Source organism: Ornithorhynchus anatinus, chromosome 11 (assembly GCF_004115215.2).
Source record: "Ornithorhynchus anatinus isolate Pmale09 chromosome 11, mOrnAna1.pri.v4, whole genome shotgun sequence".
NCBI classification, from domain to species: domain Eukaryota; kingdom Metazoa; phylum Chordata; class Mammalia; order Monotremata; family Ornithorhynchidae; genus Ornithorhynchus; species Ornithorhynchus anatinus.
Genome location: NC_041738.1, coordinates 12,490,275 through 12,518,057, shown reverse-complemented (window position 1 = coordinate 12,518,057; position 27,783 = coordinate 12,490,275). Strand labels below are relative to the sequence as shown.

Below are 27,783 nucleotides of genomic sequence, written 5' to 3'. Positions count from 1 at the left end.
CTCCCGGATGGCCCCTTTCCAGCCTCCCCCGGTGCAGGAGACGAGAGTTGGGTTTTCCAAGGTTTTTATTTTTCTGTAAAACGTTCTTTTATTAAAAGAACAAGTGCTGTTCTGATCTGCCCTTCGTACAAACGCGGCCGTCACACAATGATACAAGTCTGAGTTATACACGGGGGTGGGGGGCGTGAGGGCAGGGGGTTGGGAGAGTTGGGAGCGGACGGGCCGACCTCGATGCCATAGGGCAGCCCCCGCCCGAGGGGAGTCCCGTAGGCCCCGTTTCGGGGAAGGGGTGGGTCCCAGACCAGCCTTGGCCTCCCCTTCCCGCGAACGGGGAATCCAGTGGGGCAGGAAAGACATCAGGCTGTGGGCAAAATATCTCTGAGGTAAATCCCCCCCGCCAGGCCTGCCGCTCTGGCTGGGCCCGGCGGTGTCATCCCTCAGCCGGAAGGCCCCCTGCCCACTGCCTCCGTCACCCCGCCTGCCCCCGGAGATTCAGAAGAACCCTGGGGACGGGGGACCGGGGAACAGGAGGGCGAGACGGGGACCCCCGCCCGGGAAACGGAAATCCGCACCAGTCTGGGCTTTGGGCCTTGACTCCGAAGCACCCGCCCGAGGCCCCGGGCCGGCCTTAAAAAGGGTCAGACTCTTGGACGGAGCAGAGGTCCGTACAGAGCTCAGAAGACTAAGTGCAACAGCCCTGAGACACACACACTCACATGCACACTCGCACACGTCACCCGGCCACAATCATCCCCAGGCACACGGTCACACCCACCCACTTGCAGCCTCAGCCAGACACAGTCGTAGCCCTTACTGACTGACTGACACCCCAAAACGCCTTCCCGGCGTCCCAGGCCCCGTTCCCACCCGCCCCTCCGCCTCACTGCCAGGGGCTCGCTCCTTCCTCGGCCCCTGCGGGGACCCCCCCGGGTCCGGAGAACTGGGGGTGAGGGGGCAGGACCCCTAAAAACGGTGCCGCCTGGCTCCCCTCCCCCTTCCCACGCACTTGACTCCATTTCCTCCCCAAGAACCACATCCTCCCCACCTCAGCTCCCTGCCCCAACAGCAAGGCCCTATAAAGTCACCCCCTGCCTCTGCACCGGGGGGCTGAGGGAGGCTGGGGGATGGGGCGAGGGAGGCTCGGGACTCTCAGAGACCCAAAGAGCACGGGTCAGGTGGAAAATCAGTGGGCAGGCCGGAACCCCGAGGGCCTTTCCGGCCGCTTCCCTGCTGGGCGGCCTCCTCCCAATTCCAGGCAGGTGGGAGCGGGCCCTGGCCGAGGCCCCCAGATAAGGGGAGCCCGTCTCCGTCCCGCCCCCGGGAGCCAGATGATTTTAGCAGGCCGAACCTCGCTCCGGCTGCAAAACGGGGGACAAACAAGAGGGCTGGGGATGCCAGGCCGGTGCCCAGAGGAGGTGGAGTGGGGACGCAGTCAGAGAGGAGGTCCCTGACCGCTTCGGCTGCTCCCAGGGGGGCAGACCAGGAAGACCTCTTGGTTGAAAATGAGTTAGATGTGGAAGTGGCGGGGATGGGATGGCGGGGGGGGGGGGGGGGGATCCCGAGGGAAGGGGAGAGAGGACTGAGCTGGGGCGAAACTCAGGAAAGCCACCGAAAAAGCTTCCCTGACTTCAGGAGAAATCCAGTCTCTCTTCGGATAGAGGCCTGGGAGGGAGGGGGGTCTAACTCCCAAACTTCTCCCCATTGCTCTGCCCTCCAGGATCAATAGGGCAAAACTAGATGTCAACCCCAGCTATAAGCTGGCCAGCCCCCCTGGATCCCCTCCCCTTTTGGAGCGGGGGGTGGATGGGAAGGGGGAAGACCAGAGCGTTTCAGAGCTCGAGACTGGGGCTTAAAAACCTATCCCAGTTGAGACCCACCCCAAGCGACGGAGGAGCCTTCCATTTTGAAGCGGAAGAGGGTGCTTGCCGAGAAAGGCGTTCGTTTGGGAACCCTAACTTTCCCACCCCTCCCCCCATCCCCTGCTCCCCAATCCCATCCGGACTCCCCCCACGCCCCACCCCCGGCTCTGTATTTGGCTGAGAGACCCTAAACGTCTTAAAAAGTTCCTTCCCAGGGAGCATTATCATCTCCAGTATCAGAAAAAAGCCATTCAAGGCAGGCAGTGTTGGGCAAAAATATCTCTGTGCTACGTCCCTGGCGTGGCCAAAAATATACACCTCTCTTCGTTTTAAAAAAGAAACAGAAACAAACAAAAAAACAACAAAACCCCAAAACAAAACAAAACAAAAAAACCCGAGAATGCACACATGCAAACAGACCAAGACAAGAGCATCAAAACGGGTAAAAAAACTCTACCCCAGTGCAACTGAAAACACATCTTTCGAGTCCTCTTTTTCTCTTCCTTCACTGGCTGCCCTCCCCGCTCCCCATCCCCAACCAGTTTAACGCCCTGACCCCCTACGCCCCAGTGGCATTTTCGGGAAACCACCCCTCCTTTCTCGCGACCTTCCAGGGAGGAGGATCACAAGGCTGGGGTTGGGGCGGAGCCCTTTAAGGCAGCCTTGCAAACAGTCACTCGCCCGCCCGTACTCCAGGTGAGAGGCCTGGGAGCCGGCAGGCCGGTCCTTCTCCGCCCGGGGATCTTTCAGGGGCCGGGACCCTCTGTGGCAGGCCGCTAGGTAGGCCGCCCCTGCTCTCGTCCTCTTCCGGGGCGGAAGGGGGGTCTCCACCTCTCTCCCCCACCCCACGGAGGGGGAGAAGCTAACCCAAACCTCTCCCTTCCCTTCGATGCATGGGGTGGGGGTCAACGGGGACCGTGAGCGGAAGCCTGAAGTGAAATGCTCCGGCTTCGGCCTTCCTACAGTCCTTGGGGCTGATGCTAGCCAAAGTTGGCGTCCGTTTTAACCCCTCCGTCCCGAGAACCTCCCCCAGCCCGGTTCCTCCCTCCCCACAAACTTTCAATAGTGCAAACGGGTCATGGACGGGGCTGGGTCGGGGGGCCTCTTGGGGGAGGGAAGGACCCGGGGTGGGACGGAGGGCCGCCGGGCCTGCGTTTGACGCTAATTTCTCTGCCCATCCGGAGCCCTACTTTGGGGAACGGGGGCAGAGGAGGAATCGGAGGATGCGGAGGAGGGGCGGGGGGCCGCTGGGGGCTCCCGGGCTCCCCTCCCCCAACGGCAGGGCTACCCGTCCCCCTCCACCACGGCTGGGGGACGTAAGGGACAACCAGAGGGCTGACCCCCCCACCCACCAAGGCCTAGAAGGATCCGAACGATAGGGGGGCTAAAGGCCCCCTCCCCCCAAGTGCTATCCTGGTGACCTCCAGAACAGGGTCCACTCACGGCCCCTTCCCTCTCCACCGGTGGGTCAAGACCCCAGTGCCGACATCCACTTTAAGCGGGCAACCCCTGGGGCCACCCTGGCCACCGGGGTCCGGACTGGAAGTCCCGGGGGACCCTGTCCCCCACCCAGAGGATCCCTGTGCAGTCCTCAGCTCACTCGGTGGCTGGTGGGGACAAAAGTGGGTGGGGGAGCGGGAGCGGGCAGGGCTAGAACTCCCCTCCCCTCCGCCTCCCCCAAGCCCCGGCTCAAACTCCTGCAGCGACTGGGCCCAAGTGTCACCCAGTATGGCCCGCCTCCCGGCCGGGCGTCTTCTATGCTCTGGACCTGCGCATCTCCCCCACGGGATGGGGGACAGGGGGCACGCGGGGGGCGGGAGGGCTGCCTTAGCCTTTCTCCTGATTGGCTGGAGCCACCTTGTCACCGCCGGTCTGGAGGGAGAGGAAAGGAGGGCCGGGTTAGTGGTGGGGGGCTGAAGGGGCGGCCCGCGGCCCCCGGTTCCGGGTCAGGCCCCTTGTCGACCAGAAGCGGAGGCAGTGGGGGTCGCCTCCCTGCTGGGGGCCTGCCCCACCTCCTTCGGACCCCACTAGAGGGTCCTCGGCCCTCCCCGCCATCTCATGCCACCCAGAACCCGGAGGGTGCGGACGGGCTGGTACTCCGGGCCCTCCCCAGCCCCCGCTCTGCCCCGCTTGCCAGCTTCCCGCCTTCTTCCCTCAGGGATTGTGGGATGCGGCCACCCGCCCCCCACCGCCCGGCTCCTGCCGAGGGCCCGGTACCCACCGCTCCTTTCTGCCCGCCGCTGCCATCCGCAGCCGGGAGCCCCAGGAAGGGGTGGGCCTGGGCCGTGAGCACCGGGGGTCCTCCCGCCGCAGCCGCCGGGCCCACCAGGCCTCCCCCGGCGCCCAGGGCCGGGGCCACCAGCGAGCCCGCGGTGGGCAGCAGCGGGGGGCCGGCCCCGGCCAGCAGGGTGGTCACGGGCAGCTGCGAGGAGCCGCCGCCCATCTGGAGCCGCTGCAGCTCCCGCCTCTGCTGGATCTGCTGGATCATCTGGTAGACAACCGTCTGGTGCTCCTGGAGGGTGGACGGACACACGGGCCGGGTCGGACCGGGGGGAGAGGCGGGAAGGGGGCCGGGCCCCTGAACCGCCCCCCTCCTCCAGTCCCCAACCCCCTGACCCTGCCCCCGACTCAGCTCCTAGACCCTCCACTGGGATTCCCCCAGCCCGACCTCCTCCAAGCCCCCACACGCCCCTGGACCCTGGGCAGGGGTGCTGGAGTGACACCCCCCTTAGGATATCTCTCTTCCCAAGGCATTCTTGTGGGAGTCTCACACGCGGGTCTGAGGGTGCTGGGAGGAGGGTGGGATCAGCTGGGGGCCTGGGTGAGGACCGGTGGTCACCGGGGAGGTGGGGAGAGGAAGAGTTAGCGTGGGTGCTACTGTGGGGGGGCGCGCCAACCAGGTCCCGGGGGGTCCGGGGGGAGCGACCTGGAGGGGCCGGCTGGGCTGGGTTAGCGAGGAGGGGGTCGGGGAGGGGCGTGGAGGGTTACCGGGCTCAGCCGGGGGGACACCAGGAGCTGCTGGAGCTGCTGTTCGTGCTGCTGCAGGAGGTGACGCTGTTGTTCCGTCAGGGCGTTGGGGCTGGGATGGCTATGGGGGGGGTCACGGTCGGCCGGCGGGACGTGGAGAGAGGGATACATGGGGAGAGGGACAGGGCCAAAGTCAGGGTCCTGTCTACATTCAAGGTTGAGGTCATGCTTTGAGTTGGGGGTTGGTCCCCCTCCACCCCCCAACCCAAAACTCCACTCCAACCCTTGTGATAGAAGGGATGGGGGGCTTTATTACGGGGTGAGACCTCCACTATGGAGGAACCTCAGACCAGGAAGCTGGAGGCGGCTTCTCTAGGTCCTCTGAGGATTGGACGTTTCTACTGTAGCAGGAGGGATAGCGGTTAGATTCAGAGCCGGTCGGGTCCAACCCCAGGAAGCTGGTCCTTCTGTGCCGGGGCTCTTTCAAGGGCCGGGACCCTCTGGGGCAGACCGCTGGGTAGGCTGCCCCTGGTCTCATCCTGCTGTGGCTGGGGGGGGGGGGTCTCCGCATCTGTCCCCCACCCCACGGGGGGAGAAGCTAACTAAACTCCCCTTCTCTCCCTTTGGCGCGTCGGGTGGAAGTGAGTGGAGGAAAGGGAGCCCAGCGTAGGGGGTGGGAGCCGTTGCATCTCTAGGAATCGCTCGGCCCCGGCTGGGGGATGAAGCGAGGGGCAAGGGTGGCCCAGTGAGCACCGGGGACGGTCTGGGTCCCCACCCCCGCCCGCTCCTCGGCCCTCACCTGTTGAGGCTGCTGGAGAGTTGCATGGTGGGGGTGGTCCCGGTGGTCTGGGTGAGGCTGGGACCGGGGGTCTGGGCAGCTCCATTGAGGCTCCCCAAGAGGCCGTTGAGGGGCAGCTGCTGCCCCCCGGCCAGGCTGCCCAGCAGCCCCTCCACCGTGGGCCCAGTGCCCAGCAAGCCCGCCAGGCCCCGGCCCAGCCCGTTCTGCGGCGGGGGAGGCGGGGGCGGGCCCCCGGGGGGCTGCTGGAGGAGAGGCAGAGGCGGGGGCGTGCTGTGGAAGGACAGGGACGAGCTGCTCCGGCTGGGGCAGGCCGACTGGGGGTCCTGGGCAGGGGAGAGAGGCCGCAGGGGCCGGGGTCAGAGGGGAGGGAGAGCTCGGGGAGTGGGGCGCGGGGCCGGTCGGCGCCCCTTCTCCCCCGCCCCTCAGGACCCCCGCCACAACGGCCTGAGGTTGGAAGGCTGGGCCGTGGAGAGGAGGAGCGTGGCTGGAGGTCGGGCCTGGGGGTCAGAAGGCCGGGGGTCTAATCCCACTCCATCCCTTGTCTCCAGTGGGACCTGGGACCAGTCACTTCACCTCTCGGGGTTTCGGTTCCCTCGTCTGTAAAATGGGGGTTAAGGCTGGGAGCCCCAAGTGGGACGCGGCTCGAGTCTAACCTCATTAGCTTATATCTACCCCAGCATTTAGTACAGTGCCTGGCACATAGCAGGCACCTAACACATACCTTTGTTGTTTTAATAAAAGGCCTGGGGCCCCTCCGGCCCCACATCCCCTGAGGCCCCTCTGGCGAGGCTAAGAGCAGCCCACAGAGGGCACGCAGTGCCACTTCCCCTTATGCCGGGGAAGCCCTCCTCTCTTTTCCCCTCCGCTCCTTCCCCTGCCCACCGGGGATCCAGAATCGCCCGGTCCCCCTTTCCCAATGATGCACGAGAGACCCCCTCGCTCTTGACTCTCCCTCCTCACCCCCTCATTCATGTTGTTCTCCCAGCTTCAAACTCCCTCCCGGCAACCCCCGCCATCACAGAATAATAACAGTGGTATTTGTTAAGTGCTCACGATGTGCCAGACACTGTTCTAAGAGCTGGGGTAGAAACAAGCAAATAGGGTTGGACACGGTCCCTTTCCCACATGGGGCTCACAGTCTTAATCTCCATTTTACAGATGAAGGAACTGAGGCCCAGAGAAGTGAAGTGACTTGCCCGAGGTCACAGAGCAGACAAGTGGAGGAGCCGGGACTAGAACCCAGGTCCTTCTGGCTTCCAGGCCCGGACTCTAGCCACTGGACCACGCAGGCACAACAGACGGACTCCAGCTCTCCCCACCTTCGAATCGCTCCCCAAATCCCACCCCCTCCCCCAAGCCTTCCCCAGTCCATCTCCCCCAGCACTCCACGCCACATCGTCCCTCGGCCAACTCCAGCCCTCACCATCTTATTGCCACCCTCCGTAGCCCTCGGCCCTACATTTCCCCTCAAATGATTGATTTCGACCGCTTTATGTTCTATCTCTATGTTCATCTCCCCAGTTAGACTGCCGGCTCTTAGTGAACAAGGACTGTCACTCTGTTTTCTTCTCTCTGTTTTTTTCTTTTATGGCATTTGTTAAGCGCTTACTATGTGCCAGGCACCGTACTAAGCACCGGGGTGGACACGAGGTTGTCAGGTTGGACGCTGTCCCTGTCCCACCTGGGGCTCACGGTCTTCGTCCCCATTTTACATGTTCTTGTCTGTTCTTGTCTGTCCGTCTCCCCCGATTAGACTGTAAGCCCGTCAAACGGCAGGGACTGTCTCTATCTGTTGCCGACCTGTTCATCCCAAGCGCTTAGTACAGTGCTCTGCACATAGTAAGCGCTCAATAAATACTATTGAATGAATGAATTTTACAGATGACGTAACACTTCCCTCGGACCTCTTCCAGTGCACTGTCTCACGTGGGCACTCGATAAATGCGGCTATCACTACCACCCGCTCAGAGGGGTCCCAGCTGCAGAGACCCCCTTCTCCCTCCCGACCAAAAGGGGTCCGGGCTGCAGAGACCCCTGGAATCTCTGCCACGGGCCCGGCCTCACCTCTGAGGATGTGGAGAGGGCATTCTCCATCCCGAAGGTGTTCTTGCCAGGGGGGCTCTTGTTGGTGCTGACCGATTCACTGCTGCCAGCTGGGGGACACCGGGTGCGGATCAGGGCGGGGCACCCGGGGCGGCGGGACGACAGTTCCCCCGGAGCAGACCCCCGCGTCCCCACCCCGTCCTTCGCCCGGCCCGCTCACCGTTGGGAGGCAGGAGGTAGGGGGCCACTGGAGGGGCAGAGACGTTGGGGGCAGGCACCATGGGGAAAGGCACAGACAGCTGGACGTTGAGGACCTGCAGACGCTCCTTCTTCGCCGTCAGCGTCATGATCTGCTCCTGGAGCTGCTGGTTTTCCTTCTGCAGGGAGTGCAGCGCCTTGAGCAGTTCCACGACTGAGAGGACAGAGAGGAGAGAGGGACAGAGAGGTCACTAGCTGGGGGCGGGAGACGACGACACCAAAATCGCACTAGATTCTCAGATCCTCGGGAGGCAGCTCGGCCTAGTGACCAGAGCACGGGCCTGGGAGTCGGAGGACCTGGATTTTCATCGCTTCTCTGCCTCTGCGGCACTTTGGGCAGCTCAATTCGCTTCTCCGGGCTTCGGTTCCCTCATCGGTAAAATGGGGATGAAGACCGTGAGCCCCACGTGTGCAGGGACTGCATCCAAGCTGATGAACGTGTATTTACCCCAGCGCTTAGTACAGTGCCTGGCTCAGAGTAAGTACTTAACAAGTACTATAAAAAAAAAGACCATCCCTCGTTGTGCTGCCCTGCCTGCAGTTCGCAGCTTCTGGCACTGATTTTCCACCTTCCCAGTTCACTATCCTTACAAAATTCCCGCTCGAAAAGAGGCGCTCCTTTCCCAACTGCAGTGCGCCGCAGAGGTTGCTCCTCGGGGTCAGTCACCCAGCAATCAGCGGGGAAGAGGTGTCGTCTGAGGCTTTATTTTACCGTGTCCCTAAAACGTTTCCTCTGCCGTCCTCTCTTTCCGTTCCCCAGTTTCTGCTCTCTTGTCATCATCCATTCTCCCTCCATCCCTTGCCGCGCACAAGCGCGGCTTCGGCGCTCGAAGCCTGACGTAAGTTCTGACCCTTGAAGACTTTCCCACAGTCAGGAAGCCTCAACACCCTGGACCTCGATGAAGGTGTCGGCCGGGCTGCCTTCAGACAGAAAGCAGGACAGCCAACTCCCTCGGGGGGTGCCGTCTGAGGGGGAGATGCGAGGCGTGGCCGGTGAGGCAGCCGGCCTCGTGACTCCGCCGGGATTTTCTATTCGGCCCTTCTGGAGGTTTGAGATCCACTAATTGGAGGATAAAAATAGGGACCATTTATTATTTGTTTTTCCTCCGGTCACAAGTCCACCGCTGCTTTGGGTGCTTTCTGTACTATCTTCCACGGGTTGTGGTGCTCGCTGGCATCCCCCCAGGGGAAGGGGCGGGACTCCCCTGTGGTTTAGGGCAGGATCCAGAAGCGAGGGCCCACTGTAAAATCTCTGAGGGCAGGGACTGTGCTTTCTACTTTGATTCCATGCTCTCGAGCACCTAGTCCAGGGTCCCGCACAAGGCAAGCACCCAGTTCTGTACCCTGCATAAAGTGGGTGCCCAGCCCAGTGTCTTGCACACAGCAGCTGCCCAGCACAGTGCCCTGAATACAAGAGGCATCCAGCCCAGTACCCTGAACACAGCAGACAGCTAACACAGTGGCCAGCTCGATGCCCTGTACACACCAGGGGCCCAACCCCCTCCCTTTTTCATCACCTAGACTCGCTCCCTTTGCTCTTCCCTCCCCCCGCCCCACAGCACTTATATATATGTACATATATGTATATACCTATAATTCTATTTATTTATATTGATGCCTGTTTACTTGTTTTGATGTCTGTCTCACCCCCTCTAGACTGTAAGCCCGGCGTGGGCAGGGATTGTCTCTCTTTATTGCCGAATTGTACTTTCCAAGCACTTAGTACAGTGGTCTGCCCACAACAAGCGCTCAATAAATGCAACTGAATGAATGAATGAATGAATCCGGTGCCCTGCACAAGCAGGCAAACCGGTCCTGTGCTCTACATACAGCAGGTGTCTATTCCATCCAGTGCCCTGAAAGCAGCAGATGCCCACTCCAGTGCTCTGCACAGAGCAGGTGCCCAGCCCGGTGCCCTGCACACACCGGGCACTCAGCCCAGTGTCCTGCACACACCAGATGTCCAGCCTGGTGCCCTGCACCCTGTAAGTCCTCAGTAAAAGCCGCTGAGGCTGGTGAGGATGATGTTGAGGCCCGTATCCGCCGGCAGGGAGGGAAGGGGCAGCCCCTGTTGAAGGGGAGGATCTTCCCCTGTTCTCTCTCTACCCTGGAGGAAGGATCCATGCACCCTCGGGTGCCCATGAAGCTGCTCCCTGCCCGGCCCGGGGTGGTATCGTTGAGTCTCCTTGCCCTAGTCCTCCGGGAACTTCTGGGGCCTCTCTCGGCTGCCTCGGACTTTCTCCCCTCCGGTGTTTTTCCGGACTGGCGGCCCGTCCCTCCCGCCCCGGGCCACGCCGAGCCCAACGTCCACTCACTGTTGACGCCAGCCTCCCCGTTGCCCTGCTTTTCCAAGAGCTGCTCGATGTTGGGCGTGGCCTGGGGCACGGCGTCGGGCCGCCCGCCGCCCCCTCCTCCGCAGGACACCGTCTGGTCGAACAGCATGGGGAGGCTGCTGATGGGAGACCTGCGGCGGGCACAGCGGGGCACGTGGCTACCTCGACTCGGCTCCTCCTCCCCGCTGCCCTTCCCGTGTCCGCCACCCCAGTGGGTTCCTCCTCTTCCTCCCAGCCAAGGACTCACATGGAGGAGAGACTCTCCCGGGGAGAGGTCCCCCGACACCCGAAACTGCAGTCCTCCAGGTCAGGCTCTGTGGGGAGAAGGTGGGGACTAGTCACTGCTCAGGAATAAGTGCTCAGGGCTCAGTGCTCAGGGGTCCCCTTCCTCCTCAGAGATGGAACTCCACCCTAAGTGGTGGAGCACCGGTGAAGCGTGGCCTAATAAAAATAATAATTGTGGTATTTGTTAAGCCCTTACTATGTGCCAGGCTGGAGTGGATACAAGCAAATCGAATTGGGCAGCCATGTGGGGTTCACACTCTCAATCCCCATTTTACAGATGAGGTAACTGAGGCCCAGAGAATAATAATAACAATGATGATGCCATCTGTTAAGCGCTTACTATGTGCCAAGCACTGTTGTAAGCACTGGGGTGGATACAAGGTCATCAGGTTGTCCCACGGGGGGGCTCACGGTCACCATCCCCATTTTCCAGATGAGGTCACTGAGGTCCAGAGAAGTGAAGTGACTTGCCCAAAGAGAAGCAGCGTGGCTCAGTGGAAAGAGCACGGGCTTTGGAGTCAGAGGTCATGGGTTCGAATCCCAGCTCTGCCACTTGTCAGCTGTGTGACTGTGGGCAAGTCACTTAACGTCTCTGTGCCTCAGTTACCTCATCTGTAAAATGGGGATTAACAGTGAGCCTCACGTGGGACAACCTGATTCCCCTGTGTCTACCCCAGCGCTTAGAACAGTGCTCGGCACATAGTAAGCGCTTAACAAATACCAACATTATTATTATTACCCAGCTGACGAGTGGCAGAGGCGGGATTAGAAACCCGACCTCTGACTCCCAAACCCGGGCTCCTTCCTCTAAGCCACGCTGCTGACGTGCCCACAGTCCCCTAGCAGACATTTGCCTGGATTAGAACCCACGACCTTCCAACTGGCAGGCCCGTGTTCTATCCACTACGCCTTCCCCCCCCCCATTAGACTGTGAGCCCATCACTGGGCAGGGATGATCTCTCTCTGTTGCCGAAGTGTCCAAGCGCTTAGTCCAGTGCGCTACACATAGTAAGCGCCCAATAAATACTATTGAATGAATGTTGCCCAATTGTCCATTCCAAGCGCTTAGTCCAGTGCGCCGCACATAGTAAGCGCTGGATAAATACTATTGAATGAATGTTGCCCAACTGTCCATTCCAAGCGCTTAGTCCAGTGCGCCGCACATAGTAAGCGCTGGATAAATACTATTGAATGAATGTTGCCCAATTGTCCATTCCAAGCGCTTAGTCCAGTGCGCTGCACATAGTAAGCGCTCGATAAATACTATTGAATGAATGTTGCCCAATTGTCCATTCCAAGCGCTTAGTCCAGTGCGCCGCACAAAGTAAGCGCTCGATAAATACTATTGAATGAATGTTGCCCAACTGTCCATTCCAAGCGCTTAGTCCAGTGCGCCGCACATAGTAAGCGCTGGATAAATACTATTGAATGAATGTTGCCCAACTGTCCATTCCAAGCGCTTAGTCCAGTGCGCCGCACATAGTAAGCGCTGGATAAATACTATTGAATGAATGTTGCCCAATTGTCCATTCCAAGCGCTTAGTCCAGTGCGCTGCACATAGTAAGCGCTCGATAAATACTATTGAATGAATGTTGCCCAATTGTCCATTCCAAGCGCTTAGTCCAGTGCGCCGCACAAAGTAAGCGCTCGATAAATACTATTGAATGAATGTTGCCCAATTGTCCATTCCAAGCGCTTAGTCCAGTGCGCCGCACATAGTAAGCGCTGGATAAATACTATTGAATGAATGTTGCCCAATTGTCCATTCCAAGCTCTTAGTCCAGTGTGCCGCACATAGTAAGCGCTCGATAAGTACTATTGAATGAATGTTGCCCAATTGTAATAATAATAATAATAATGTTGGTATTTGTTAAGCGCTTACTATGTGCCAAGCACTGTTCTAAGCGCTGGGGTAGACACAGGGGAATCAGGTTGTCCCACGTGGGGCTCACAGTCTTAATCCCCATTTTACAGATGAGGGAACTGAGGCCCAGAGAAGTTAAATGACTTGCCCACAGTCACACAGCCGACAAGTGGCAGAGCTGGGATTCGAACTCATTGTCCAATGGACATTGGAATTGTCCATTCCAAGCGCTTAGTCCAGTGCGCCGCACATAGTAAGCGCTGGATAAATACTATTGAATGAATGTTGCCCAGTTGTCCATTCCAAGCGCTTAGTCCAGTGCGCCGCACATAGTAAGCGCTGGATAAATACTATTGAATGAATGTTGTCCAATTGTCCATTCCAAGCGCTTAGTCCAGTGCGCTGCACATAGTAAGCGCTCAACAAATACTGGTGAATGAATGCTACTTCTGTAACGTGGGGCCTGCGGCCTGGTTTCTTTGGGGCTGGCCCCTTCCCATCGCTTGTTTCTATTGGCCCCGTACTCAGGGATGGGGTGTGGGGTGGGTGGCTGGCAGGGCTAATCCTGGGAGGGGATTAAGGGCGCGTCTCCTTTAAGAAACTGTCACCGGAGCGCCGGTCGCCCCGCCCCCGAGCGGACACGTGGTGCCTGTCCACCAATCAAGAGCGGGCTGCCTCCTCGCTGCTCAGGAGGGCCCCCTAGGGGCGAGGGCCGGCATCGCCAGTCTTTTCCCGTAACCCCTGGAGCGCCGGGCAGGACCAAGGCTGGGGCAGCAATAATAATAATAATAATGTTGGTATTTGTTAAGCGCTTACTATGTGCAGAGCACTGTTCTAAGCGCTGGGGTAGATACAGGGTCATCAGGTTGTCCCACGTGAGGCCCACAGTTCATCCCCATTTTACAGATGAGGGAACTGAGGAGTGAAGTGACTTGACAAAGGTCACCCAGCAGGCAAGTGGCAGAATCAGGATTAGAACTCATGACCTTCTGACTCCCAGGCCCGGACTCTAGCCACTACCCCGTGCTGCTTCTCGTGGGGAAATGGAAGCACATAGAAATCGGTCCAACCAGCCAAAACCGGGGCTGGGGACACGTGGGGAGAGGGGCAGGGGCAGGGGCCGGGGCCTCCGTGGGGGAAAGGGGAGAGCTGAGGCACTGGAGGGGCTGGACTGAAAACTCGTTATGGGCAGGGAATGTCTGTTTATCGTTCTAATGTACTCTCCCAAGTGCTTAGGACAGTGCTCTGTGCACAGTAAATCCTCAATAAATATAACTGAATGAATGAACAGAGCCAAGACACTGGAGGACAGAGGGCCAAGCCGGACACTGGAGGGAGGCGGCCAGAGCAGTATGGCCTAGTGATTAAAGCACGGAGCTGGGAATCAGAAGGTCATGGGTTCTAATCCCGGCTCCACCATTATTCTGCCGTGTGACCTTGGGCAAGTCACTTTACTTCTCTGGACCTCAGTTCCCTCAACTGTAAAATGGGGATTGAGACTGACCCCATGTGGGACGGGGACTGTGTCCAACTCAATTTGCTTGTATCCACCCTGGCACTTAGTACATTACCTGGCAAACAGTAAGTGCTTAACAAATATATTATTATTATTAAAGAATGGGGGCAGGACCTGGGCACTGGAGGAAGGCAGCAGAGCTGGGACACATCTATAGGCAGGACCTGACTCCCAAGTGCCTAAACGCACATACATGAGACGGGGTCTCCCGCTCCTGCTGCCTGAGGCCAGCACACACTCCAAACACGTGTGGCACCGAAGAGGTGCCCGGGGAGGGGACCTCGGCCCTGGGGCACCCATCCCGGCCCTCTAGGCTCCCCCGAGCCTGGCTCCCCGGGGCCCGCCTCCCGTCCCACGGCGGGCAGAGCCGCTGACGCAGCTGGAGGTCCCCTTACCTGTGCGGCTGTTCTCCGACTGACTGAGCAGGGGTGCGGCGGGAACCACGGGGGTCCCGAAGATGTGGGAGGTGGGCAGGCTGAAGGTGGGGCCCGCCAGGGAGAACACCTGGTGGGGAGACGGGGGGAGGGGGAGAGATGGCGAGGCCGGGGCCGGGTCACCGGGGATGGGGTGGGGGGAGGAATGAGGTCTTGGTAGGGGGTGTGGGGAGAGGGGACGGAGAAACACGGGGAGGAGAGACCCGATCACCTTGCCCCCTCCCTGATTTCCTACTACAACCCAGTCCGCGCACTCTGCTCCTCTCACGCCAACCTTCTCCATCTCGTCTATCTCGTCGCCGACCTCTCGCCCAAATCCCGCCTCTGACCTGCAATGCCCTCCCTCCTCACATCCGACAATGACTCTGCTCCCCGTTTGAAAGCCCATCTCCTCCAAGAAGCCTTCCCTGACTAAGCCCTCCTTCCCTCTTCTCCCACTCCCTTCTGCGTCGCCCTGACTCGCTCCCATTATTCATCTTGGCCCCACACCACTTACGTCCATATCTGTCATTTATTTATTTCTATGAATGTCTGTCCCCCCGCAACCCAGACTGTAAGCTCATCTTGGGCAGGGAAAGTATCTGTTTATTGTTCTAGCGTCCTCTCCCAAGCGCTTAGTACAGTGCTCTGCACACAGTAAGCGCCTCATGATCGACTGAATGAACGAAGGGGGGTGGGGAACCGATTGGGAGCCGGGGAGGGGGCCGGACCCGGTGGGGGGGCACAGACCTGAGTGGTAGAGATGGAGGCGGAGGAAGACGGAAGGCTGCTGGCGAACGGGGAGCGGCTGAGTTGGGGCAGGGACGGGGTGCTCTGATGGGCCAGGAGGCTGGAGGAGAGCGGGGTGCTGCAGACGGCCCGGAGCACCCCGCTCCCGAGGGAGATGGGGTCCTTGTTACTCGTGTAGATCCCTATGGGGAGAAGACAGGGAATGACCGGAGTTCCCGAGGAGCATCGTGGGCGGGGAATGTGTCTGTTAACTGTTGTACTGTCCTCTCCCAAGCGCGTCTTACAGTGCTCTGCACACGGTAAGCGCTCAATAAATACGATCGAATGGATGAGCGAAAAGGAGGAAGAGGAGCCCCACCGCGGGGTGGGAGGTCAACCCATCTAATCCCCTGCCTCGGACCCACCCATTCCTCCCCCAGTCCAGACTGGGGACGGGAGGGAAACGATCCCGGTGTCACCAGCTGCTCCAGAGCCCTCCGCCACCCTCTACGTCCACCCTCGCACACAGACACGCACCCGAACACACCCCGCACACACACGCCCGGGGCGCCCCGCCCCGCCCGGCTCCGGACCCACCTGCCCCAAGGAGCGGGGACTCGAGGCTGAGGCTGGGCAGGGCCCCGGCGTGGCTGAAGGGGCGGGCGGAGGAGCCGCCCACGCTGGCGCTGACCAGCGACCCGCCGGAGAAAGGCGAGGCGGCCGTGGCGGTGAAGCCGGCCAGCTGGGCGGTGGTCCCGGGGGTCTCCTTGTTGCGCCGGCCCTTGGGCCTACCCGGTCCGTGCCTGCTGCTCTTCTTGCTGCCCTTGTGCTTCTTCTCTTGGGGGGCCTCGGCGCCCCCGCCCCCCTCCTCCGCGCTGAGCGCGGGCATCCGCTTGGGCGGCCCCGGCCCCGCGCCCCCGCCGGACTTGGGGCCCTCGGGGGAGGGGGCCCGGGGCCGGGGGGGTCCCACGGCCGTGGTGGAGAAGCGCAGGATGGAGCCGAAGCCGGAGAAGACGACCTTCTGCTCAAAGACGTCGCCCTTGGGGCTGTCGGACAGCGGGGAGCCGTGGCCCGCGGGGGTGGTGGCCGGGGCCGAGGCGGTGGTGGCACAGGAGGAGGAGCAGGAGGAGGAGGAAGAGGAGGAGGAGGAAGAAGAGGAGGAGGAGGAGGAGCACGGGGCAGACGGCGCCTTGGGGTACAGGTCCTCCTCCTGCTGCTCCAGTTTGGGGAATGGGGCGAAGTCGGGGGAGCTCTGGAGGGAGGGGCCTGTGAGAGCGGGGGTGGGGGTTACCCAATGCAGGGCCCGGGTTTGGGCCCTGGCTCTGACTCTCCCTACTGGCTGAGGGGCACCCCAGGATCGGCGGGGGGCGGGGGGCGGAAGGCAGGGGCCGGGGTCCTGGGAAGGCGGGAGGGGCCGGGGCCTGGGGGTGTTGGGAGAGGAAGGGCCGGAGGGAAGGCAGGCTGGGGGTCCCGGGAGGGCGAAGGGGGTCGGGGCGGAGGAAGATGTTCGCGGTCATTACGGTACTGACTTTGCAGGGAAATGAGAAGCAAGTGATGCGAATGAGCAGCCTCGGCCCTGGCAGGGCAGGGTGGGGTGGGGAGGGGTCCGGGGGTCCGGGGGTCCGGGCTGGCTTCAGACCCCCATGTTCCCAACCCTGGGGGCCCCTTTCTTTTCCCCTTTCCACCGTCGCCCCCCCCCGAGGGGTCATCCCGTCGCTGACCTGAGGTCTGGAAAGGGCCGCCGGAGGGAGCGGAGCCAAAGCCGGCCCCGCTCTTCCCGCCGCTCTGCTTCTTGCCCTTGTGGCTGAGTCCGTGGCTGGAAGACTTTTTCCCCTTGGGGTCAGCGCGGCTGCTGGGGTCCGAGGACTCCCGGCTCTCGTGGTGGCTGGAGGAGCCCTGTGGGAGTAGGGGTTGGGGGGAGGGGGAACTCGTCAGGTCAGAAGTGAGACCCCTTGGGCCAGGATGGGGCCCCGGGGCCAGCGTGTGACCCCGGGACCAAAGTGCGGCCCAGGCTCAGAATGCAGCCCCAGGCCCAGACCGTGGCTCCGGGCCTAGAATGTGGCCCAGTTGTTGGGTGGGGATTGTCTCTATCTCTTGCCGAATTGTACTTTCCAAGCGCTTAGTACAGTGCCCTGCACACAGTAAGTGCTCAATAAATACCATTGAATGAATGAATGAAGGACCAGAATGTGGCCCTGGGCCAGGAGCGTACCCCGGGGCTAGGGTGTGGGTCCTGACCCAGAATTTGGCCCGGGCTCAGAGGAACCAGGATGTGAGTCCTGGAGAGGGAGGAGCCCTCCAGCAGGAAGGCCTGAACTTGCAGCAAGAGGGAGAGAAGTTAGACTGCAGGGATAGGAAAAAGGGTAACAAATCCATACCTCCGGGGCATGGAAAGTCACCTTTAACCCCACTGCTCAACACACCCCAGATAGCGAACACACAAATCACACTTACGCACACTCCCATGCCCCCCCAACACAGGCATATTTGGACAGACCTCCTCCAGAGCCCTCTGTGGGGTAAAACTCCCACCCCCTTGCTGCCCATCTAGAGCAGCTCCTCTTGGGATTGGCTGGCAGTTTCCCCTGCCCTTAGGGGAAAAGGGGAGAGAACGGGGCATGGAAGCTCATCCTCTACACCCTAAGCTTGTCGTGGGCAGAGAAAGTGTCTATTATTACATTGTAGTCTCCCTCATGCTTAATACAATGCTCTGCACTCAGAAAGCGCTCAAGAAATATGATTGAATGAATGAAGGAAGGAATTATGGGGCCACTGTCTCCCAGGTAATGTTCATGCCAACATCACCCAGGCAACCTGGCACCCAAGCTCGGCACCAAACTGCCCTGTGAGGTGCCAACCTCTCTTGCTGGCAGGGTGAGCGGTGGAGCTCCCTGCATCGGACTGGGGCGTTCTGGTCACCGCTTGTCAGATTTGGGGGGAGGATGGAGGGGACCCGTCCCCAACTCCCATATTTGCCCCCAGCTGGAGGGAACTGGGGCTTGGGTCGGGGGAGGGGAGACTCGGGTGAAGTTTACCTGTCCTCTCTTCCGGGAGCTGAGCCCACCCCCACCCTCCTTGTCCCGTGCCCCAGGGGCAATCTTGACTGATAGGAAGGGATGGAGGGGTGCCAAGGGGACTGGGGGAATCCCCTCCCCATCCTCCCTCCCCAGATCCTCCCCAGCAGGCCCAGAGGGGATGCCTGGGTGACTGTTTGGCATCTCCAGCCCACAGTTGTCTATTCCAAGAATTCGCTCCTATCATGGGGGGGAGGGGGGTGCCTATCCACTCAATCACAGTGCTCTGCACCCAGTAATCGCTCAATAAATACTACTCACTGAAAGACGATTAAGCCCAACCTCAAAACGCTCAATAAATATGACCGAAACACAATTAATTAAGTCTAACTTCAAGCCTTCCTGCTGTCAGGCTTTGAGCCCCCCAAATCTCTCAGCCAGGATGGTCCCCCGACTCCCCAGACTGGCCCGGGGGAGGACCAAACCATCTGGAGCCCCAGAGCTCGAGGTGTTGGGATTCTGAGTGCAGGCTCTCCCCAACAGGTGGAATTAGGGTCAACAGATGGCAGGTCAGCTGGGAGAGACCCCGGGTTGGGGAATGAGGGAGGGCAGGAGGAGGGAGTGAGGGGGAGAAGGACACCTGTGATAGACTGACCACAGGGAAGGGCTCTCTTGCCTGGAGGCAGGGGAATGAATGAGATGACCTCATTCGCCCTGTCCAACCCAGAGCCCTCTGGGTGAGGCCCTCAGGGCCGAACAGCGGGACAGAGGGAGGGGAGGGAGGACCGGCCTCGGTTTACCCTCGCGGCGCTAAGGGCGAGCCGGAAGCCGTCTGCGGGTACCTTCTCCACGGCTCCGATGGGCGCTGCAGGAGCGAGGAGGCCCGGGGGCGACTCCGCCCGCTTCTTGTGCTTCTGTTTCAGCCGCTCCTTGTCCTTCCGACTCTGAGAGCGAAGGAGAGGAGAGGACAGTAGGTGAGGGGGTGGTTAGGGTTGCGGAGAGCTGTGGCTGAGGGGAGGTGGAGGGAGAGACCCTCCCCGCTTCTTGGGAGCAGAGATTTCCCAGGCTGCGGGGGCCTGGGTCCCCCCAGGCTCCCTCTCCCCTCCGTCCCGGAACCGTTGTCCCCCTTCCTGTTGGGATGGGATCCCCTCACTCTGGGGACTAAGATGAAGCTTGGGGCTTCCCCTCTTTCCATCCAGGACCCGGGCTGCAGGCCGAGCCCGGCTTCCCGGGGTGGGTATCGGTGAGCAGGGGCATCAGAGAGGGGTGTCAGTGAGGGGTGGTCCGGCAGGGCTGCCGTGCTATCCCATAGACTGCTCCCTGGCCAGGCCTGCCCCTGCCCCCTCCCTGCCCTCGCTTCCCCTCCCCCTCCTCCATGGTGTTAGTGATCTAAAAATAGCTCATTGCAACTATCCTTGGCTCCAGGAACCACGAGACACACAGACACAGACACATAAGGCGGGAGATCCACAAACACACAAGTACGCACACTCAAGTACCATGACGCACAGGCACGAGGACCCACAGGGAAATACACATACAGTCACAGGTACAGACACACACACACACACACACACACACACGGGCAGAAGAGACGCAAATGCACACATACACACGTTCAGCTACTCAGATAATAATGATGGTATTTTTTAGGCACTTGCTAAGTACCAAGCACCGTTCTAAGCGCTGGGGTGGGGGACACAAGGTAATCAGGTTGTCCCACATGGGGCTCACAGTCTTAATCCCCATTTTTCAGATGAGGCGACCGAGGCACAGAGAATTGAAGCGACCTCCCCAAGATCACAGAGCAGACCAGTGGTGGAGCCGGGATTAGAACGCACGTCCCCTGACGCCCAAGCCTGGACTCTTGCCACTAAGCCACACTGCTGCTTCGCTACGCACAAGACGCTCAAGGATGGTGACCCACAGTTAAACACACATAAAACCACCATCACAGATGGACAGACACACACACGTGGGAGAGCTATAAATGCATTCGTGCTCACATTCATTTGTTCATTCAGTCGTACTTATTGAGCACTTACTGTGGCTTATTTATTGAGCCCTGTACTAAGTGCCCAGGAGAGTTCAATATAACAACAAAGAAGAGACATTTCTGCCCATAATGAGCTCACAGTGTAGAGACGGAGAAGTACTGAGACACGCGAGCATGGGGAGCTACAGTTAACTACACAGAGAAACACAGTCACAGACACACACAGACACGCGCACACGTGCTCTGCACATAGCAGGTACTCAATAATTACGACTGAAATACGATTGAATGAGAGCCACACAACCAGGCGGATGAACTGACGCTGATTCGGATGCGGAGACAAACAGACACTCGTTCGGACAGACACCCAGATGTCCAGGAGAGCTCCCGACAGACGTCCTCCCCTTTTTCAGAAAGACCCTCGCCCCCCAAATCCACCCCCTTAACCCTCAGGGGTCCCCAGGAAGAGGATCCTGAAGTCACCCAGCCACCTGTGGAAACCCCACAGCCCGAGGGATGACCCCAGGCCCACCTCCCCTTGCTTCCTCGACATCCCCTCCCCTCCGCCGCTCATCCCAACCCAGATTCTCTCCCGGCTTCTCCCCGTACCGTAACTTCCCGTGTAGGAGAGGAGGTCCCGGTCCACCCGAGATTACGACTGCGGGTGGGACGGTGGCAGGGGGAGTGTTAGGAACAGCCCGGCACCCATTGAAGGCAGATCTTGAAATGTGTGCACAGGGCGGGAGAGAGGAGGGGTGGCAGGTGCAGCTTATATATACCAGGGTATCCTAGGCGTGCAGTTACAGTAGCAAGGGGAACGGGGAGGGGAACTTCTCGGGGATTGGGTAGTCCCATTCAGCCATTCCCCTGTCCCCGCCCCCTCTGGCAGCCCAGGCCCCGCTCCTCACCCGCGGGAGACCCCCAAAGAGTACCTTCTTTGGCCGCTCGTGATGGGAGCCGTGTTTCTCCTGGGACGGGGAGGTCGATCGGCTGCGTCGGCCAGAGATGAAGGCACCGGCCCCTCCCGTTCCTCCTCCTCCTACTGAATGCCTGGATGTCTTCTAGGTGGGTGGTGGGTCATCGGGGTGGGGAGCGGGCCAATTAGCACCCCCAGAGTCTCCAGCCGGACACCCCAACCTGCCTTCCCCTTGCAAGTCAACTGGACGGGTCATCTAGTCCATTCCCCTGCCAATGGGCAGAACTCCATCCAAGGCTTCCCAGATGGATGACACTCCTCCAGGCCTCCTTTTCCAGACCGCCCCCTCCCATCCCAACACCCTCTCCCCACCGACGAGGCCGGAGGCGACCGAGCTCTCTCCCCGCCCCATCCGGTCGGGGGAGGTCTTCCGGCTGTCTGACTCCCCGGCCCCCTGGCCGCGGCCAAGGCCCAAACTCACCATCTTGCTGAAGTGGTACTTGCAGTAGCCGCAGTACTTGACGTTGTCGACCTCCAGCACCTCCTCCTCGCAGAGCAGGCCGGCCATCTGGGCGCTGGGACACCCCCGGGGCCCCGGGGAGGCTGAGGCTGGAGTCCCCCACCCCAAATCCCCACCTGCCCTGCATGCCGATGATTCTGCTCCTCCCCCAACCCCGGCCCTCCTCCCCTTCACCCCCAGTCTGGGGCTGGTGGGACTGGGGTCAGTGCAGAGGGAGGGGATGTTTAAAGAGGCCGGCGGGAGCAGAAGAGGAGGAGCCCAGGTCGGGGTGCCCAGGAAGGTCCCCGGGGTCAACCGGGCTTCTGGGAGCCACCTACCATGTGACATGGAAGGCCTGGCGGCATCCGTGGCGATTGCAGGTCATGCAGGCACCAGACGCGGCTTTGCTCTCCCGGCCCTGCTCCTCACAGATGTAGCACGTCTGGGTGAGAGAACCGGGGCCCTGAGTCCCCCACCCCTGCTCACCCCCGGGGCGGCCCTCGGTCCGTCTCCCCACCCCCCACCTCCATCCAGGGCACCGACCTCAATCCCTCCCGCTGCGAGGTCGGTCCATTTCCCCTCAGCTCGGCAGGGGCGGTGCTGGGTCTAGGCTCGGCCGACCTCGTGCGGTCTCCCCAACTCCCCCAACGCCCCAACCCTGCCGCTTAGCTTATACCTGGACCTTGGGTCCCCAGAGGCTCAGCGGGGCAGCCTTGGGGCCCAGAGCCCAGCATCAAGGCACCAGGTCGGTCCCCCCAGGCCTCTCGCCCTCACCCGCCATTATCGCCACTGCCCTCGGCCCAGCCCCCGGGCTCTCCACTCTGGCCAACTCAACCCACTCCGGTCCTGGGCTCTTGAAGGAGTACCATATTCCCTGCCCAAAATAATAATAACTGTGGTATTTGTTAAGTGGTTATGTGGCAGATACTGTTCTAAGTGTTGGGATGGAGACAAGTCAGTGGGATTGGACACGGTCCCTTCTCACTGGGGGCTCACAGTCTCTACCCCCATTTTGCAGAGGAGGTAACTGAGGCACAGAGAAGCAAAGTGAGTTGCCCAAGGTCACACAGCAGACAAGTGGCAGAGCCGGGATAAGAACCCAGGGCCTAGTGACTCCCAGGCCCATGCCCTATCCACTAGGCCATGCTGCTTCTCATGTCTACGACAGTCTAGAGGGGAGGTAGACATTAATAGAAGTAATTGCACTAGGTCCTCGCTCATCTGGGTGTGTGTGTGTGTGTGTGCATGAATGGGTGAATGTGTATCTGTGATCACATGTGGGCCCTGTCTCCTCCATCAGAGTGGCAGCCCCTCAAAGCCAGGGACCCAATCTCCCTTTCCCCCTGGGTCAGTCCCCAGCGGGTAGGGCCCCTCCCGGGATGGGTGAGCTTGGTATGGGAGCCGGCGGGCGAGCGGGTGGACAGACTGACCTTGTTGAAGCGGTCGTGGGGCACGTACTGCAGCACGATGGGCTCCATCGTGAGGACGTTGGCAAACTGCACTTCGGGGATGTAGAGGGCACACACCACGTGGGCCCAGCCTGGGGAACGGAGAGAGCCACCGAGAGCCTGGCATCACAACCGGCTGTGGGCATCCAAGCATTCCCTGCCCCGCTCCGCCCTGGTGCCCCAGCCCCTGCCCCTCTCCACCAGCCCTGTTCCCCCTCCTCGTAGCACCCCCTGCCCTCCCCCACCTTTCGAGCATTCCCTGCCCCTCTGTACTCTGGTGTCCCAACCCCAGGCTCCCTCCCTCTCACCTCCATTGTCTGTCCTCTTCAGGGCCCCGTCCTTGTGTGGGCACAGTTCACACCTCTGTAGTCATAGGAGGGAAAGAAGGGGACTCAGTGATTCCCCTGAGCCTTCCTGTGCATGGACGGGGCAGGCGGCTGCCCTGTCCGATGGCTGTGTGTCTGTCTGTAGGGGCAATAGCGTTACCGGGGGCCTGTACCTGGCACGGGGGGGATCAGGGGCAGTATGTATGTTATTGTTTCTGTATGCTGACGTGTGTCTAGGGTTCGGGGTGTGGCTACGTATGTGGGAATGGGGGCGGCGGGGCAGTGTGACTGAGTCACGGCTGAATCCGAGACAGGGTACCAATGGTTTTCCCCTGGGCGAGCCAGTGGGACTGCAAAGGTGCCAATGCGTGTCGGTGTGGGTGGGTGCATATGTGTCTGCCACTGGGTCTGGCTGTGTATACTTGGATCTGTCCGTGTTTTGGCGTGAGTGTACATAAGGGTTTGGGCATGTGTGTGAGTTGGTCTGCCTAGGGGGGTGTGTGTGCGTGCTTGGCTGACCATCTGGATTTACACTGGTTGTGTCCCACTCAATCCTGGTGGTCTCTAGCTCTTCTCCCCCACTCCCCCATCTCTTTCCTGCCCTTCGACCAGGCTGCGGGACAGCAGAGTCGGGGAGGGTCCTGGATGGGGGTCCTGGGTTCCAGTTACACTGCCCGCTGAGGACAGCAGTCTGGAAGCCTTGGGAGAGGGGACGGGGGGCAGAAGGAGAAGCCACTGGCGGTCGGGAGGGAGACCCCCCCACGGGTCTGGAGAGGCCGGAGAGGGGGTGGAGAACAGGGCGGGGGGCTGGGGGCAGCTACTCACCACCCTGGCGGCTCTCTCCTGAGACTCACACTTCCTGCAGAACCAGGGGCCGGTGGGCACCTGGACGATGCCATAGCAAGCTGGGGGGAGGAGCAGAACCACCGGTTAGTCCCCCGAGGCCTCCCCTTCTCCCCCTTCTCCTTCTCCTGCCTCACCTGGCCGTCACCCCACCTGTCCGGATGGAACGGTCCGAAGAAACCACGTGGCTGATGTGACGGAGTTAGGAGCCCACCCAAAAGGAGCTCTGCCCTCCACCCCTCCACCTCCGGATCCAGGCCTCAGGACTGACCGCCGGTGATCGAGCTTTGGGGAGGGCGGCTCTGACCCCCCCTCCTCATCCCGACTCCCAGATATAGGAATCAAGGAGGGCAAAGGGCTGGGGTCTGGTGAGAAGGAGGGATCTGGGAGTCTGACTCCCAATCCCTCCCGCTGCCCCGCACTATCACCCTGGCTTGATCCCGCGGATTTTATCCCACCTGCCCGCCGGCTCCGTTTTCCTCCCCAAATCTAGCAGGTGCCCTGAGGCTGAATTCACCTGCGACCCAGCCCACACGCCTCCGCTCCTCTAATGCCAACTGACTTGCTGTACTTCTATCTCATCTATTTCGCCGCTGACCCTTTGCCCCCGTCCTCCCTCTGGAACTCCCTCCCGCTTCGTATACACCAGACCCCCACTCTCGCCACCTTCAAAGTCCTCCTAAAAAATCACATCTCCTCCAAGAGGCCTTCCCAGATTAAACCTTCATTTCTCCTACTCCCTCTCTCTTCTGCATCGAGTACGCTCTTGGGATCTGTACCCTTAAAGCACTTAATATTCACCCCACCCTCGGCCCCACGGCATCATATCCAAAATTTGACAAAATTGGTAGATACATCAACGGTGGTCTCACACAGTAAGTGCTCAGTAAAATACCATTGATTGATTGATTGTTGGGGTACCTGTGTCAGTCAATAGTATTTATCGGGCACTTCCTGCGAGCAGAGCACTGTACTGGGAGCCTGGGAGAGTACGCTAGAATAAAAAGTCACATTCCCTGCCCACGATAAGTTTACAGTCTAGAGGGGAGCTTGGAGCCAGAGGGGCTGTTGTTTGGGTAGGCCCTGCCCAAACAATCCCGGGCTGCACCTATCAACCAACTAACCAACCAACCAACTGATCACTAGCATTTATTGATCACCGTGACCTTTGGGCATTGGATATTCGCCTCATCCTCACCCCGCAGCGCTTACCTCCATATCCATTAGTTCTATATTATAAATTATTTATTTATATTAATGTCAACCGCCGCCCCCAGACTAGAAGCTCGTGATGGGCAGGGAAAGTGTCTACCCACCTTGTGGTACTGAACTCTCCCAAGCGCTCAGTACAGTGCTCTGCCCATGGTAAGTTTTCAATAAATACCACTGATTGATTAAGGGAGGAGAGTAGGGTTAGCAGATCCAATCTCTGCCCTCAGGGAATTTCAGGTCTAGCGGGGGAGATGGGCCCTATAATAAATTACAGGTAGTTGCGGGGGGCTCCTCCTAGAAGTTCCGCCTCAGCCAGCCCCTCTGCCCAGCCAGTGGGCCAGGTCGGAGTGGAATCCGAAGCCGCTTGTCCCGCAGGCTCCCAAATTCGGGGCTCGGCAAGGGCTACTGTCTGAGCGTCTCCCCGGTCCCAACCAGGCAGGACTCAACCTGGGCAGCACCCCAGGTGGGCTCAGGCCAGCTGGGAAATCAGAGGGTCATGGGGAGGAGAGTTCCAATCTTGCCCCTCTGGCCCTGATTTCCCCAACTCTCACTCATTCAATCGTATTGACTGAGTGCTTACCGTGTGCAGAGCACTGCTCACACTCCCGGGGATGGGAAAGTGGGGGGGGGGGGGGGCCACTCTCAGAACGAGCTGTTCCTTCCCCGGGGAGGTAGGGGTTTTCCGTGGGAAATCTTCTAGGAGATGCAAACTCCACAAACTGGAGTGGGTGGGTGGGGGATGCGAAAGGAGGGAGGGGGCAGTTCTATAACCCCGGGGGAAGGGGAGGGTCGCAGTCTTAAAGGGACAGGCACCCCCTCCTGTCAACCCTCCCGCCCACCCACCCCCTTCCCAACTCCCACATCCTCCTCCCCCACCTCTGCACAGGTGTGGGCGGCCGGATCAAGTTCAAGGACAGGTGTCTGTGGGGAAGGGGCGGGGGGCTCTCGCAAGGGGACGATTCGGGGGTGGGGGTGGGGGTCTGGGCCTCCTCCCCCGCCCCCAGGGAAGGGGAGAGGGAGGGAGGGCCCGCCTCTCCCCCCCTCCCCAAACTCCAAAATCCCTGCAAGGGTTAAGTGGCACCATGTGGTCCCGGGGAAACTCCGGGAGTCGACGGACAGTTTCCCCTCCAATCCCCCGATGCCAACGCTGTGCCCTGCCCCCCGCCCCGGCTGCACTCCGAGCCCTGACTCTGCCCCCCACCCCAAATCTGCCCCAGGTTGTGGAGGAGGAGGGGAGAGGGAGATCAGGGTGGGTGGGAAAGGGGGGAAGGCCCAGCAAGAGAAGGAGGGCAGACTTCCCCCCACCAACCCAGTCCTTCTCCCTCCCGACCCCGGATGCCCCCCAAACTCCCCTAAAAGGGGGTCGTCGCGTTCCCGGAACAACAGGGGCGCAGACTAAATTGGGGCTGGGGGTGGGGTGGGGGTCTCGGTTCCCTCTCTCCCCCCACCCCTCCAGTCTTCTGCCCCCGGTCCTCGTCGTGGGCAGGCCCGTGCGGGCGAGGGCAGAGGGGGCGGCGGGGTCAGGGGGTCAGGGGGGTCAGGGGTCACCCTCCCGGCTCCCCTCCCTCCCTCCCCCCAGGTCGGGGCGCTTACCTTGATGGACGGCCACGCTACACGCGTGTCCATCACAATACACGAGCGGGTTCTCCGCCCAGCCCCTCTCGTCCGAACACACGCAGCAGCCTCCTACCATCTCCCTCATGCTTCCATGGGGGGGCCGAGGGGCTGCTGATGGGGAGGAGGGGGTCCCGGGGGGGGGGAAGACCCTCCCCCTCCTCCTCCTCCTCCTCCTGCTGCTGCTGCTCCTCTGCTTCTTTTCTTTTTCCTTTTCCTCCTCCTCCTCCTCTTTCTCTGTCCGCTCTCAGGCCCCAGCGGACCCCCCCCGGCTCGGCCTCATGGTCCTCGACCCCCTCCCCTCCAAAACCCCACCGGTCCCTCCCACCCACCCTCCCACCCCCCAAAAAAACAACTCTTCTCCCACCTTCCCCCCTAAAACCAGGCCCCTGCGAAGCAGCAGCCCGGCCAGGCCGGGGAGGCGGAGTATATAGAGGATCCCCTCCTCCTCCTCCTCCTCCTCCTCCTCCTGCTGCTGCTGCTGCTGCTGCCCCTCCCCCCGGCCCAGCCCCCTCCCCCCTTTTCCCTCCTCGGCGATGATGGCTTCGCAGCTCGGCCAAGTCCCTCTTTCAAGGCCCAAGGACCGACCCGGCCGGGAGCTTGAGGCCTGGATCCCTTGGGCCTCGGGGGGCAGGGGGCACCGGGGGGTCTTCCGCCCCCCGACAACGACGATGAAGGCCGGGACCCCCACGCGGGACGCCCCCAGGCCCCTGGGGCCGGCCCAGCGCTTAGAACAGCGCTTAGCCCTCTTGACAGATGCCATCCCCATCATCCTATCAGTGGTGATGATGCTTTCCCGCCTCCCCATCCCCTTCGAGGTCCAGATTCTCTCCCCGGGGGGGGGGGTG

At 60.8% G+C, this 27,783-nt stretch overlaps 1 protein-coding gene across 2 annotated transcripts; it reads right to left on the bottom strand.

Moving 5' to 3' along the window:
• Nucleotides 1-47: 47 nt before the first annotated feature.
• On the bottom strand, nt 48-27,078 carry MLLT6 (MLLT6, PHD finger containing). 2 transcript variants are annotated; one of them, XM_029075578.1, is made up of 20 exons: nt 26,915-27,078; nt 24,092-24,171; nt 23,249-23,303; nt 22,923-23,032; nt 21,831-21,934; nt 21,475-21,568; nt 21,010-21,138; nt 18,924-19,025; nt 16,789-16,963; nt 15,665-16,333; nt 15,089-15,270; nt 14,321-14,429; nt 10,507-10,573; nt 10,242-10,390; nt 7,889-8,080; nt 7,690-7,778; nt 5,626-5,948; nt 4,848-4,947; nt 4,081-4,371; nt 48-3,731 (listed from the first exon to the last, which is right to left on the bottom strand). In XM_029075578.1, exons 1-20 carry the CDS (start codon nt 27,021-27,023, stop codon nt 3,687-3,689), a joined length of 3,174 nt encoding a protein of 1,057 aa, XP_028931411.1. In that variant the 5' UTR covers nt 27,024-27,078; the 3' UTR covers nt 48-3,686. The 2 variants fall into 2 exon arrangements, with proteins under 2 accessions (XP_028931411.1, XP_028931412.1); XM_029075579.1 differs by having other exon boundaries at nt 21,010-21,135.
• Nucleotides 27,079-27,783: the final 705 nt, after the last annotated feature.

What these genes read in the sequence shown, in the direction of transcription:
- MLLT6 (XM_029075578.1), bottom strand. Translation starts at nt 27,023, where the DNA reads ATGAGGGAGATGGTAGGAGGCTGCTGCGTGTGTTCGGACGAGAGGGGC. An exon ending in AGGAGAGAGCCGCCAGGGTG is followed by an intron (nt 23,304 to 24,091) that starts GTGAGTAGCTGC and finishes CTATGACTACAG; the next exon opens with AGGTGTGAACTGTGCCCACA. An exon ending in CGGGAGAGTCTCTCCTCCAT is followed by an intron (nt 10,391 to 10,506) that starts GTGAGTCCTTGG and finishes TGCCCGCCGCAG; the next exon opens with GTCTCCCATCAGCAGCCTCC.